At 50.0% G+C, this 14,603-nt stretch overlaps 1 protein-coding gene across 4 annotated transcripts in view; it reads right to left on the reverse strand.

Moving 5' to 3' along the window:
- FANCA (FA complementation group A) overlaps window positions 1-9,463 on the reverse strand; it is a 77,951-nt gene extending 68,488 nt beyond the window's left edge. Inside the window, exons 1-6 of one of the 4 annotated variants that reach the window (XM_030820961.1) lie at window positions 9,349-9,446; window positions 8,688-8,797; window positions 7,048-7,141; window positions 3,482-3,624; window positions 3,256-3,351; window positions 379-452 (exon numbers count right to left, since the gene is read on the reverse strand). In XM_030820961.1, coding sequence (XP_030676821.1) covers window positions 379-452; window positions 3,256-3,351; window positions 3,482-3,624; window positions 7,048-7,141; window positions 8,688-8,797; window positions 9,349-9,427 — 596 coding nt within the window. In that variant the 5' untranslated portion in view covers window positions 9,428-9,446. Of the gene's footprint in view, window positions 1-378; window positions 453-3,255; window positions 3,352-3,481; window positions 3,625-7,047; window positions 7,142-8,687; window positions 8,798-9,348 lie in introns of all 4 variants that reach the window. The other 3 variants (XM_030820947.1, XM_030820938.1, XM_030820953.1) reach the window with 3 other exon arrangements.
- Between the last annotated feature and the right edge of the window lie 5,140 nt (window positions 9,464-14,603).

The following is a 14,603-nucleotide window of genomic DNA, read 5'->3' on the forward strand; positions in this document are numbered from 1 at the left end:
TAAAAAAATAAATTAATAATAATAATAATAACAAAAATTAGGTGGGTGTGGTGGCAGGCGCCTGTAATCCCACCGACTTGAGACGCTGAGGCAGGACAATTGCTTGAACCCAGGAGGTGGAGGTTGCAGTGAGCTGAGATCGTGCCACTGCACTCCAGCCTGGGCAACAAGAGTGACACTCTATCTCAAAACAAAAAACAAAAAAATACCATAAATGTTCTCCTGAAATAATAAAGCAATAGTTCCTCTAGGTCTAGTCTAGTATAAATTGTATTTCAAAGCTAAAAATCAAACCCGTCTGATTTTGGGCTTTGAAATATAATTTATACTAGACTATATTGCAAAAACAGTAACACTGAATCATTGTTAGTATGCTACCTTTCCAGCAGCTCTTGCAGGCTCACAATGCCTTGTACATGAAGATGCCACACCGCTTCAAGCAACAAAGAACTCTGAAAAACAAACAAATCCAGCATTTTGAGTCCTTTATGAATGCATTTTCCCACAAAACGTTCAGCTTAAGTTCTTAACAACCATGCCATACTGAAAATTAACCTCAAGCAAAAATTAGAGCCTGAAACACATCTTTTACAAAGCTGTCCTGGTTTTCAAACTCCCTGGCCTTTGGGCACCCACACACCGTTGCCCAACACTTGCTTCTCCTTCTTCTCTCTTCCTACTGAGTGCAGCCTACTTCCAACCCTTTCTCCTCTTCCCTCTTCCTACTGCTTCAGCACTGGCCCTGCCCAGCTCCCGGCAGGGGCTCCAGTGTAGCCTACTTCCAACCCTTTCTCCACACTGCAGCCAACACAGTATTACACACAACTGACATGACAGTCTCTCCTTCAGAAGCCTTCACTGGCTCCTCGTAGCTGCCAGGACAAAGGTCAGGCTTCAGTGTGCCCTGTGCCCTTGTCTTTCTCACTCAACCCTCTCCCATTTGATAACCCTCCGTGCTTTAGCTCAGACCCTGTGCCACTCACTGCGAACACTGTGCCCCAGTCACATGGCCCTGATCTCCCCGTGGCCTCCCCTTCTCATCCCCCTAACTCGCAATTTTTTTTTTTGTTGTTGTTTTTTTTTTTGAGACAGAGTCTCGCTCTGTCGCCCAGGCTGGAGGGCAGTGGCACAATCTCGGGTCACTGCAAGCTCCGCCTCCCTGGTTCACTTCATTCTCCTGCCTTAGCTTCCTGAGTAGCTGGGACTACAGGTGCCTGCCACCACGCCCAGCTAGTTTTTTCTATTTTTTAGTAGAGACGGGGTTTCACCGTGTTAGCCAGGATGGTCTCCATCTCCTGACCTCATGATCTGCCCTCCTCAGCCTCCCAAAGTGCCGGGATTACATGTGTGAGCCACTGCAGCCGGCCCCTAACTCGCACTCTTCACAGTCCGTGCAGGAAGGCTTTCCTAACTCTCCAGTCTGATATGCGTGTCCATCTTCTTGTTCGCAAACCTGTGAGCACCTGTATCATCACACTTCTTGTGGATTTAGTGGCTTGTTTCCTCAGCTAGATGATAATGAGGGCAGCAACCAAAGCAATAACTGAAAAATCTAATGAATTCTATAATGTATGCTGGATAAAAGAATGGGAAAGGCCAGACACAGTGGCTCACGCCTGTATCCCAGCACTTGGGAGTCCGAGATGGGCAGATCACCTGAGGTCAGGAATTGAAGACCAGCCTGGCCAACATGGTGAAACCTCATGTCTATGAAAGATACAAAAACTGGGCCGGGTGCAGTGGCTCAGGCCTGGAATGCCAGCACTTTGGGAGGCCAAGGTGGGCAGATCATCTGAGTTCAGGAGTTCGAGACTAGCCTGACCAATATGGAGAAACCCCGTCTCTACTAAACATACAAAAAAAATTAGCCAGGCGTTGTGGCGCACGCCTGTAATCCCAGCTACTCGGGAGGCTGAGGCGGGAGAATTGCCTGAACCTGGGAGGCGGAGGTTGCCGTAAACCAAGATCGCACCATTGCACTCCAGCCTGGGCAACAAGAGCAAAACTCCGTCTCAAAAAAAAAAAAGATACAAAAATTAACTGGGCATGGTGGCACACGCCTGTAATCCCAGTTACTCAGGGGGCTTAGGCAGGAAAATCACTTGAACCTGGGAGGCAGAGGTTGCAGTGAGCCAAGATCCCTCTACTGCACTCCAGCCTGGGCGGCAGAGCAATACTTCGTCTCAAAAATGAAAAAAAACGCCAGGCACAGTGGCTCACACCTGTAATCCCAGCACTTTGGGAGGCCGAGGTGGGCAGATCACGAGGACAGGAGATCGAGACCATCCTGGCTAACACAGTGAAACCCCGTCTCTACTAAAAATACAAAAAATTAGCCAGGTGTGGTGCTGGGCGCCTGTAGTCCCAGTTACTCGGGAGGCTGAGGTAGGACAATCACTTTAACCTGGGAGGCAGAGGTTGCAGTGAGCCGAGATGGCGCCACTGCAATCCAGCCTCGGCGAGAGAACAAGACTCCGTCTGAAAGAAAAAGAAAAAAAGAAGAAGAAAGAATGGGGAAAAAAAAACATAAATAAATGATCGCCTAGGTTCTTTGCTTTTTCTAAGTATTTGCTAATTTTGTTTAGTACCACTAAATGTTTTGCATTCTTTCCATGAATGGAAACTCTATAATCCTACTAAGTTCAAAATGCTTCAAAAAAGAGCAGGTAAGAATCATTTTTATATTTTATCATTACGCTGGGCATGGTGGCTCATCCCTGTAATCCCAGCACTTTGGGAGGCCCAAGACAGAGAACTTCTTGAGGCCAGGAGTCCAAGACCAGCCTGGGCAATATAGCAAGACCCTGTCCCTGAAAAAAAATTAAACTTTTTTTTTTTTTTAGTTTACTATACTGCCCTGGAAAAATGCTTGAGGCCAGGACTTTAAGAGCAGCCTGGGCAACAAGGCAAGACTCTGTCTCTGAAAAAAAAAATTATATACTTTTTTTTAATAGTTTACTATACTATCCTGGAAATTTCTCCATAATAATACACCCAAGAAGGCTAAAAATATTTTATAATATATTCTATTCTAATAAATATTACTAATGATAGGTGAATAGTGACAAAAATGGCAAATGAAGGTACTTCTTTCTAATCCACAGATGATTTGTAAACCCTTTTTGATCCACTCTCTGTAATTAATGAGAAGCTTGGAGAATTCCCAAGAAAACCCAGGTACTCTGTTGCCTCCATCCAGATCAACAGAACATTGCCTAGAACACTGGCGAGTCAGATTTGCAATCTCAAATTTACCTGTATCTTCCATAATTCTTGACAGAAGGAAAGACGGGAGAACATACTGTGCGCCAATAAATACCGAGCAAACTCTAACAGGGAAGACAGCTTCTTCTGAAAGGAGAGATTACATTTTTTTAAAAACAGACAAATTACCTGAAACAATATTAAAGAAATGTCCTATTTTCCCAACCAGCTTAAAAGTAACAACGGGCAGGTTTCCTCATCTTTGCTGGTGTCTTACTCTCTGCTCCACAGTCAGCAGCACAGGGTGACTGGTCTCCGCTGGAGCCGTGCAGATCTGTCCCACGGTAGAGGCAACCATCGCAGCTGAGAGAATACCCACGGGAACCCCCAGCCTTGAGGCTTGATCCTGCAAAGCAGAGCCTTAAACACAAAACAAAACCATAGCTTTCTCTTAACACATGAGACAAAATCTAAAACCAAAGACTTGCTGTTTAAAATGCCTTATTTTAAGATGCAGCACAAAAAAATTGCCTTTTAAAGCGGGAGAATAGATGCAAAGAGAAAAACATGGGATAAAAATTAGAATTTGATGACCCAAGCAGCTCACAACAAAACTGGTGGCAACACCTGAACCCAGAGTTATACATTCGTATGCGTTACGTTTCCCATGACACAAAAGGAGCAAGATAAAGAAATATATTCAGACCAAGAACTTTATCATCTTTTTACAAAGGAGCACAATAAATTGAGAACTCCACCAGGCTCTTTCAATTACATTGTTTTTCCAATTACTTCAGAGATAAGCCTGCTCCTCTTGACTCACATTGATGGTTGTGATAAATTAGGCAGGGATTTCCCAACGCTCTGCCATGCACCTGGTGAGCAGGTGCAGTCACAGCTGTGCTCAGTCCGCAGGCCACCAAGTGGAACCTCACTAACAGCCTGCAGGCAGCCACCATTCTCCTGAGCAACCAACCACTGATCTGCGTTCAATAAAGTGAGAAACGGTGGGCAACCTGGAAGCAGGCAATGCCAATAAGCCATTTTCTAATTTATTTGCTTTCCAAAATTAATTTTTTTCGTTTTGTTTTTTTGCGATGGTGTCTTGCACTGTTGCCTGGACTGAAGTGCAATGGGGCCATCTCGGCTCACTGCAACCTCCGCCTCCCTGGTTCAAGCGATTCTTCTGCCTCAGCCTCCCAAGTAGCTGGGATTACAGGCACGCGTCACTACACCCAGTTAATTTTTTGTATTTTTAGTAGAGATGGGGTTTCACTATGTTGGCTAGGCTAGTCTCCAACTCCCAACCTCATTAATCCGCCCGCCTCGGCCTCCCAAACTGCTGTGATTACAGGTGTGAGCCACCGCACAAGCCAAAATTAATTGTTTAAAAAAACTGGTGGCCGGGCGCAGTAGCTCACGCTTGTAATCCCAGCACTTTGGGAGGCCGAGGCGGGTGGATCACGAGGTCAGGAGATCGAGACCACAGTGAAACCCCGTTGCTACTAAAAATACAAAAAAAAAAAAATTAGCTGGGCGTGGTGGCGGGCGCCTGTAGTCCCAGCTACTCCGAGAGGCTGAGGCAGGAGAATGGCGTGAACCCGGGAGGCGGAGCTTGCAGTGAGCCGAGATCGCGCCACTGCACTCCAGCCTAGGCGACAGAGCGAGACTCCGTCTCAAAAAAAAAAAAAAAAAAACCTGGGCCGGGCATGGTGGCTCATGCCTGTAATCCCAGCACTTTGGGAGGCTGAGGCGGGTGGATCACCTGAGGTCGGGAGTTTGAGACCAGCCTGACCAACATGGTGAAACCCTACCTCTACTAAAAATACAAAATTAGCCTGGCGTGGTGGTGCATGCCTGTAATCCCAGCTACTCAAGAGGCTGAGGCAGGAGAATCACTTTAACTAGGGAGGCAGAGGTTGCGGTGAGGAGAGATCACGCCACTGCACTCCAGCCTGAGCAACAAGAGCAATACTCCACCTCAAAACAAAAAAAACAAACAAAAAACAGGAAACTGCAGTACGTGCCTGTTATTGTAACGTACTGGCTCTAAAAACACATTATCAATACATAAGTAAAAAATTTACAGGCTGGGCGCGGTGGCTTATGTCTGTAATCCCAGCACTACGGGAGGCCAAGGCAGGTGGATCACGAGGTCAGGAGTTCGAGACCAGCCTAGCCAAGATGGTGAAACTCCATCTCTACTAAAAATACAAAAATTAGCTGGGTGCGGCAGGCACCTATAATCCCAGCTACGCAGGAGGCTGAGGCAGGAGAATTGCTTGAACCCAGGAGGCGGAGATTGTAGTGAGCCGAGATGGTGCCACTATACTCCAGCTTGGGCAAAAGAGCAAGACTTCATCTCAAAAAAAAAAAAAAAATTTTCCAATAGTTATAGAAGCTTAAAATTATAGTACGAGAAATCATCAACTGCTGGTGAAATTCTCAGGAGAAAAGTAGACAGATGGGGCACAGTGGCTCACGCCTGCAATCCCAACACCTTGGGTGGCTGAGGTAAACGGATTGCTTGAGCTCAGGAGTTTCAGACCAGCCTGGGCAATATGGCAAAACCATATCTCTACAAAAAAATTAGCCAGACATGGTGGGGCACACCTGTAGTCCCAGCTACTCAAGACGCTGGGGTGGGAGGATCACTTGACCCCACGAGGTCATTACTGCAGTGACCCGTGATTGCACCACGGCACTCCAGTCCGGGCAACAGAGTGAGACCTTGTCTGTTAAAAAAAAAAAAAAAAAAAAAGTAGACAATGCCATTTTCTTTCTTGAGACAGAGTTTTGTTCTTGTTGCCCAGTCTGGAGTGCAATGGAGGGGTCTCGGCTCACTGCAACCTCTGCCTCCCAGGTTCAAGCAATTCTCCTGCCTCAGCCTCCTGGGTAGCTGGGACTACAGGCACCCACCACCACACCCGGCTAATTTTTGTGTTTTTAGTAGAGACACGGTTTCACCATGTTGGCCAGGCTCATCTTGAATCCTGACCTCAGGTGATCCACACACCTCGGCCTCCCAAAGTGCTGCGATTACAGGCGTGAGCCACTGTGCCTGGCCGACAATGCCAATTTCTAGTCATTTGTTTCCAATTTATCTCCATGGGAAAGTTTGTTTTTATCTACAAGGCTTTTACTGTGTGTGTGTGTGTGTGTGTGCGCGCGTGCATGTACTAGCTATATCTTTAGCTAAAAAAAAATCTCAAAAATTAATGAATGAAAGGCTTATCCGTGTGGCCGAGCTTGGTTCTTTGGAATGATAATATGCAATCTGTGAAATTCAAATACAATCATGGCAGTGAAAATCCGTATCATTTGCCAATGACATTCAGTGACCAGTTGTCAAGGGAGCGCTATTACTGAAGGTTATTTTAATAGAAACAAGTCATCACATAACAAAGACGTGAAGGATCAGAAAATAACTTACTGTTGTTGACCCAGAACTTTCCCTATCTCCCACTCTCAAACTGGGGGGAGAAGGAGGTACCTAGCAAATTGTTTTCCCATCTACTCTCCTGGGCACACCACAACCTGTCTCACCACTTCCATGAGCGAGGGGCACATCCCTGTTGTTGCTATATCCCATGTTTTTGCAAGGGACACTCTGGGTCCTACTGCTTCTGAGTCGCAGGTTGAGTCAGACGCTGCTTTTAAACACAGCATCTTAAGAAGCCCAAGAGCAAGTCACACAAACATCACATAGACTTTGCGACGACACACACCAGTGGAAACCCATCGCCTTAGGAAATTTACATGTCTACTTAATTTAGCAAACCATGGTTACTATATAAAAACTTTTCTGCAATTCAAAACAGAGAAAATGAAGCTATAACTTACCTATAAATGAACTAGAATGATTAACATAGGCCTCAGAACTGTCACAGTCAATCACTTTGCTGAGAGACAATTTTTTACACGGTGGACCTTCTACCTAGAATCCAAAACACAACGAACTCCATTTAAAAAATTCAAGCTCCAGGCCAGGCGCGGTGGCTCACGCTTGTAATCCCAGCAGTTTGGGAGGCCGAGGCGGGCGGATCACGAGGTCAGGAGATCGAGACCACTATGAAACCCTGTCTCCACTGAAAATACAAAAAATTAGCCGGGTGTGGTGGCGGGCGCCTGTAGTCCCAGCTACTGGGAGAGGCTGAGGCAGGAGAATGGCGTGAACCCGGGAGGTGGAGCTTGCAGTGAGCCGAGACTGCGCCACTGCACTCCAGCCTGGGCGACAGAGCGAGACTCCGTCTCAAAAAAAAAAAAAAAAAAAAAAAAATTCAAGCTCCAGGCCAGGTGCGGTGGCTCACACCTGTAATCCTAGCACTCTGGGAGGCCGAGGTGGGCGGATCACGAGGTCAGGAGTTTGAGACCAGGGTGGCCAACATAGTGAAACCCTGTCTCTACTAAAAATACAAAAATTGACATGGCATGGTGGCGCACGCCTGTAGTCCCAGCCACTCGGGAGGCTAAGGCAGGAGAATTGCTTAAACCCAGGAGATGGAGGCTGCAGTAAGCCGAGATCATCCCAGTGCACACCAGCCCAGGCGACAGTGTGAGACTTCGTCCCAAAAAAAAAAAAAAAAAATTCCAGCTCTGTGCATAAACACAAGCTGTGTGTAAGTAATGCTTCCCTACTGGGCTATTTTCCTTTTTTTTTTTTTTTTTTTTGAGAGGGAGTCTCACTCTGTCGCCCAAGCTGGAGTGCAAAGGCGGGATTGCGCTCACTGCAATCTCCGCCTCCCAGGTTCAAGCGATTCTCCTGCCTCAGCCCCCGGAGCAGTGGGATTACAGGCACCTGCCACCACGCCAGGATAGTTTTTGTATTTTAAGTAGAGACAGGGTTTCACCATGTTGGTCAGGCTGGTCTCGAACTGCTGACCTCAAGTGATCTACCCACTTCAGCCTCCCAAAGTGCTAGGATTACAGGCGTGAGCCACCACGCCCGGCCTTTGTTTTTTTTGTGTGTGTGTGTGTGTGTGATACGGTCTCACTCCGTAACCCAGACTGGATTGCAAGTGGCGTGATCTCGGCTCACTGCAATTTCTGCCTCAGGGGTCCAGGTTCAAGCAATTCTCCTGCCTCAGGCTCCCCAGTAGCTGGGATTAAAGGCGTGCGCCACCACACCCAGCTAATTTGTGTATTTTTAGTAGAGACGAGGTTTCACCATGTTGGCCAAGCTGGTCTCGAACTCCTGACATCGAGTGATCCACCTGCCTCGGCCTCCCCAAATGCTCGGATTACAGCCCTCAGCCACCGCGCCCGGACTGTCTTTTTTTGTTGTTGTTTTTAATAAAAGAGGCGGGGTCTCACCCCGTTGCCCAGGCTGGTCCAGAACTCCTGGGCTCAGGCGACCCTCCCCTCTGCGGGCCAGGCCACCGCGCCCGCCGCCTCGGGTGTTTTCTTAGGAAAGCTGTGCCGCGGCTGGACTCAAAAACCCCGAACCTAAATCTGCCCGCAGACGGACACCAGCTTCCTCTTACCTCAAGCAAAAGGGCATTCAGGTCCTGATGGCTTCGCAGGAGGCGCACAGCTGATTCCTTTAATTTCTGTGCCGTTTCAGGATTATATTTTTGCCTCTTGACCCTTCCCGCTACGGAGAGAAGTCAGTTCGAAACCATCACAGCACAGTAGACACACGGGGCCGCCGGCCCCACGCGCAGGTGGACGCCGCGGAGAAACCCACCAGCGACACCCTCCCAAAGAGGAGCCGGGGCTCCTCCCCAGAAACTAACGGCAACGGCCCCAGCGCGGACACCAGGGAAGACGGCCCAGGAAGGCCCGAGGCAGGGGAGCCCGGGGACGGCTAGCGAGGGGCGGCTTCCGCACTGAGGGGAGCCCCAGGCCGCCCACCCCAGGCCGGGCTCTGACACGGCGGCCGGCGGGGGCGGCGTTCGGGAAAGAAGGGGGCGCCCCACGGACAGGGGCTGGGGGCGTCGGCCCAGGCGCAGGAGGGGCCGGGTCGAGGCCGGGTCCGAGGCAGCCGCGCCGCCCCAGCCGGGCGCCCACCCCACACAACCCCCCCCCGGGCGCGGCGTCCGGGCATCCGACCGGCGGAGGCTCGGGCGGGAAGGGATCGGGCAACCGGCGAAACCGTCCCGGGCCGGGCACCGCCCACTCCCGCGGCCTGCCGCGCCCTCCTACCCAGCAGCTCGGCCCAGGACCTCCGGCGGCCCCCTGGGTCCTGGCCTGAGGCGGAGTTCGGGACCCGCGAGTCGGACATGGCCTGAAAGTCTACAGCCCTGGCGGCGGCTCCCTGCGCCCGAGCCCGCGCTGCCTTCCTATTGGCTGCGGCCAGGCGCGCACGCCCGTTGGCTGGCGGCGGCCTGGCCACGCCCCTCAGGTCGAGGCCCCGCGTCGTAGCCATGTTGGTCGTGGGGAGGCGCCTGCGCACGGTGACGTCGTGCTTGGGTTTGGCTTTGCGGCCGCGGGGTAGTCAGCGAGGACGTTTCCCGCGGGCAGACTGCGGCCCCTCAGGCGTGGTTCCTGCCGAGAATGACTGGGGTTGGTCCTGAAGAGACCACCTGGCCAACCAAGCCGAGGCAGGCTCAGAGCCCCGCGAGGAGCGCGAAGCCGCGCGCGCTTCTGAGCTCCCGGCAGCCGCTGTTTCTGCCGGCGGCTGAACGGTCCCCGCGCAGGGCGGCGTTTCGGCAGCCGGAGACCGCGCGGTGGCCGCGCCCGTGGTCCCAGCGCTTTGGGAGGCCGAGGCTGGAGGGTCACTTGAGCCCAGGAATTCCAGACCAGCCTGGACAATAGAGCGAGACCCCATCACTTTTCTTTCTTTTCTTTTTTGTCTTTTTTTTTGAGACGGAGTCTCCCTTTGTCGCCCAGGCTGGAGTGCAGTGGCGCGATCTCAGCTCACTGCAACGTCTGCCTCCTGGGTTCAGGTGATTCTTCTGCCTCAGCTTCCCGAGTAGCTGGGATTACAGGTGCGCGCCACCATGCCTGGATGATTTTTGTAGAGACAGCGTTTCGCCATGTTGGCCCAGGCTAGTCTCGAACTCCGGACCTCAGTTGATCCGCCCTCTTCGGCCTCCCAAAGTGCTGGGAGTACAGGGGTGAGCCCCCGCACCCGGCCGAGACCCTATCTTTTAACCAGCCTTGGCGGCAGAGCGAGACTGTCTCAAAACCAAACCAAACATAAGAATTCGTAAAAGCGAGTGCCTAGGGGAAGCTAATGTGCCTCAAAGCCCTGGGGAAGTAGAGGCCCTGGAGACCGGTCCCCATCCTCTGGCAGTGGCCTTGGAACCACTGAAGGGATTCAGCCCAAGGGCCGTGTTCCCGGCAGGCGTCTTTATTGTGTTGACTGCTTAGATGATGTTCAGCACCACAAATGCTCTTTGTGAGCCGAGGCAGAGAGTGGGGCCTTGGATTCCTGAGCTGGGGATGGAGCAGGAATGAGAATTCGGAGTTCATGAAACCCCCACAAAGACTCCTGCACGGCCCGACTCGGACACTGCAATCTGCTGGTCGAGGGCGATGGTGTGAACTCAGGGAACAGCCTGAGATCGCTCCACTGCACTCCAGCCTTGGCAACAGCAAGACCCTGTCTCCAAAACAAACAAACAAAAAACACAAAGCAATTAACAGAACTAGGCTCAGAGGTGACCGAGAAATTGAAACAGGCTGGAAATTTAAAATAACTGTGATTAATATGTGGAGGTCTCTTATATGAAAGGTGAGCAATATGCATGAGGAGGAAACTCATCAAATTGTAAGAAAGAACGCGATAACAGTTAGTGCTTCTGATGGGGCAGCAGTAGGATCAACACAGCTGAGAAAAATAGGAATTACCCACATTGGGAAACAAAGAAGAAAAAAAGTTTTTTTTTTAAAAAGCATCCAAGAACTGTGGGAAAATATCAAATGATACGCATGTAATAGGACCCCCAAAAGAAGAAGAAAGAACAAATCAGAAAAAATGTTTAAAGAGAAAATTACCAACAATTTTCCCAACATAATGAAAGACCACAGAATGTAGACCTGAGCTCAGAGCACACACAAATCTTGATAAATACGAGCTCCTGCCTCACACATGCACTGTATTCAAACTGTGGAAATCAGAGAGAAAACCATGAAGATGGCCAGTAACAAAGGTAAGAATTCCAGCCTGGGCAATATGTCAAGTCCCCGTCTCTACAAAAAATACAAAAAATTTGTATTTTTGGTATTGCGCAGTGTGGTGACGAGCTTGTAGTCCTGTGGGTAGAGGATTACCCAGGTGCCGAGGCAAGAGACTGAAGGCACAAACTGTTTCAGTATAATAAAATCGTTAGAATAAGAACAGTCATAATACAAATTAGATATAGAGATGATCATGGACAATTATCAATTATTATAAACATTAGGCCAGGCGCAGTGGCTCACGCTTCTAATCCCAGCACTTTGGGAGGCCGAGGCGGGCGGATCACGAGGTCAGGAAATCGAGACCACGGTGAAACCCCGTCTCTACTAAAAATACAAAAAATTAGCCGGGTGTGGTGGCGGGCGCCTGTAGTCCCAGCTACTCGGAGAGGCTGAGGCAGGAGAATGGCGTGAACCTGGGAGGCGGAGCTTGCAGTGAGCCGAGATCGCGCCACTGCACTCCAGCCTGGGTGACAGAGCGAGACTCGGTCTCAAAAAAAAAAAAAAAATTTTATAAACATTAATCATTAGCTTTTAATACTACTCTTTGTTGCATTACTAATATAACCTAGGAATAACTGGTGGGTATAGGGTCAGGTGCTGAAGGGACATTGTGAGAAGTGACCTAGAAGGCAAGAGGTGAGCCTTCTGTCACGACTGCGTCGGGGCCGCTTGAGGGCTCCATGGTCAAGCGGTAATGCCAGTGTCTGGGAAGGTACCCGTTACTTAGCAGACCGCGAAAGGGAGTCTCCTTTCCTTGGAGGAGTCAGGGAACGCTCTGCTCCACGAGCTTCTTGTGGAAGGCCGGATATCATGCAGGCCTGGCCGCAGTCATCCGGAGGCCTAAACCGCTTCCTGTGGTGCTCGGCTTCAATGGTTATACTCCTTGTCCACTTTCATGCTTCTCCGGTACTCCTGGTTCCTCTTTGAAGTTTGTAGTAGATAGCAGTAGAAGAAATAGTGAAAAGTCTTAAAGTCTGATCTTTCTTGTAAGTGCAGAGAAGAAAACGCTGACGTATGCTGCCTTCTCTCTCCCCTTCACCTACCTAAGAGGGAAGGGCCCCTATCCTGTAATCACGTGACATGCTTCACCTTGTCAATCACTTGGAAGATTCACCTTCTTTAGGCTGCCCCCTTGTCTTGTATGCAGTAGATATCAGAGAGCCCAGCCGTTCGAGGCCACTACCAGTCTCCGTATCTTGATGATAGTGGTCCCCCCGGGCTCAGCTGTTTTCTCTGTATCTCTTTGTCTTGTGTGTTTATTAATTACAATCTCCCTCTCCATACACGGGGAGAACACCTGCTAAGCCCCTTAGGGCTGGACCCTACATAGTCCCACCTACCTGGGAGGCTGAGGTGAGAGGATCAGTTGAGCCCAGGAGGCTAAGGCTGCAGGGAACTACCATCACGCCACTGCACTGCAGCCTGGGTGACGCAGTGATACCCTGTCTCAAAAAAAAAAAAAAAGGTGGGGGCACTGGGCGTGGTGGCTCACACTTGTAATCCCAGCATTTTCGGAGGCCAAAGGCCAGTGGATCACCTGAGGTCAGGAGTTCGAGACCAGCCTGGCCAACATGGTGAAATCTCATGTCTACTAAAAATACAAAAATTGGCCGGGTGTGGTGGCTCATGCCTGTAATCCCAGCACTTTGGGAGGCTGAGGAGGGCGGATCACCTGAGGTTGGGAGTTCAAGACCAGCCTGACGAACATGGAGAAACCCCATCTCTACTAAAAATACAAAATCAGCCGGGCATGGTGGTGCATGCCTGTAATCCCAGCTACTCAGGAGGCTGAGGCAGGAGAATCCCTTGAACCCAGGAGGCGGAGGTTGCAGTGAATCAAGATCACGCGATTGCACTCCAGCCTGGGCAACTAGAGCAAAACTCTGTTTTGGCTGGGCGCAGTGGCTCACGACTGTAATCCCAGCACTTTGGGAGGCCGAGATGGGTGGATAACTAGGTCAGGAGATCGAGACCATCCTGGCTAACACGGTGAAACCCCATCTCTACTAAAAATACAAAAACAAAATTAGCCGGGTGTGGTGGCGGGCGCCTGTAGTTCCAGCTACTTGGGAGGCTGAGGCAGGAGAATGGCGTGAACCCAAGAGGAAGAACTTGCAGTGAGCTGAAATTGCACCTGCACTCCAGCCTGGGCAACAGAGCGTGACTCAGTCTCAAAAAAAAAAAAAAAAAAAATTACAGCAGAGTTCTCATGAGAAATGATGCAAACAGAAGATAATGGAGCAGCATAATTAAAGTTCGGGAAAACACCATCAACCTAGGGTTCTTTTTTTTTTTTTCTTTAAGACAGAGTCTCACTCTGTCGCCCAGGCTGGAGTGCAGTGGTGCGATCTTGGCTCACTGCAAGCTCCGCCTTCTGGGTTCACACCATTCTCCTGCCTCAGCCTCCCGAGTAGCTGGGACTACAGGTGCCCGCCACCACACCCAGCGAATTTTTTGTATTTTTTAGTAGAAACAGGGTTTCACCGTGTTAGCCAGGATAGTCTTGATCTCCTGACCTTGTGATCCCCCCGCCTCTGCCTCCCAAAGTGCTGGGATTACAGGCCTGAGCCACCACTCCCGGCCTCAACCTAGATTTCTATACCCAGCAAAGATATTTTTCAAAAGAGGGAGGCCAAATCACGGCTTTTACAGACATACAGAACCTGACAGGATTTAATACCAGGAGACCCACATTGCAAGAAATGCTAAAGTTCTTCAGGTAGAAGAAATATGATAAACAGAAACTTGGATCTACACATAATAAATGAAAATCTCGGCCAGGCACGGTGGCTGACGCCTGTAATCTCAGCACTTTGGGAGGCTGAGGCGGGCGGATCATGAGGCCAGGAGATGGAGACCGTCCTGGCTAACATGGTGAAATCCCATCTGTACTAAAAAGACACAAAATTAGCCAGGCGTGGTGGCGGGCGCCTATAGTCCCAGCTACTCCGGAGGCTGAGGCAGGAGAATGGCATGAACCCGGGAGGCAGAGCTTGCAGTCAACCGAGATCGAGCCACTGCACTCCAGCCTGGGGACAGAGCGAGACTCAGTCTCAAAAAAAAAAAAAAAAAAAAAAAAATCCAGAAATAGATAAAATTAAGGCAAATATAAAACACCGTAAAAGATAATTGTCAGCCGGGGATGGTGCTTACACCTGTGATCTCAGCACTTTGGGAGACCGTGGTGGGCAGATCACAAGGTCAAGGAGCTCGAGACCAGCCTGGCCAACATGGCGAAACCCTGTCTCTACTAAAAATACAAAAATTAGCCG

This window comes from Nomascus leucogenys, chromosome 2 (assembly GCF_006542625.1).
Source record: "Nomascus leucogenys isolate Asia chromosome 2, Asia_NLE_v1, whole genome shotgun sequence".
NCBI lineage: Eukaryota > Metazoa > Chordata > Mammalia > Primates > Hylobatidae > Nomascus > Nomascus leucogenys.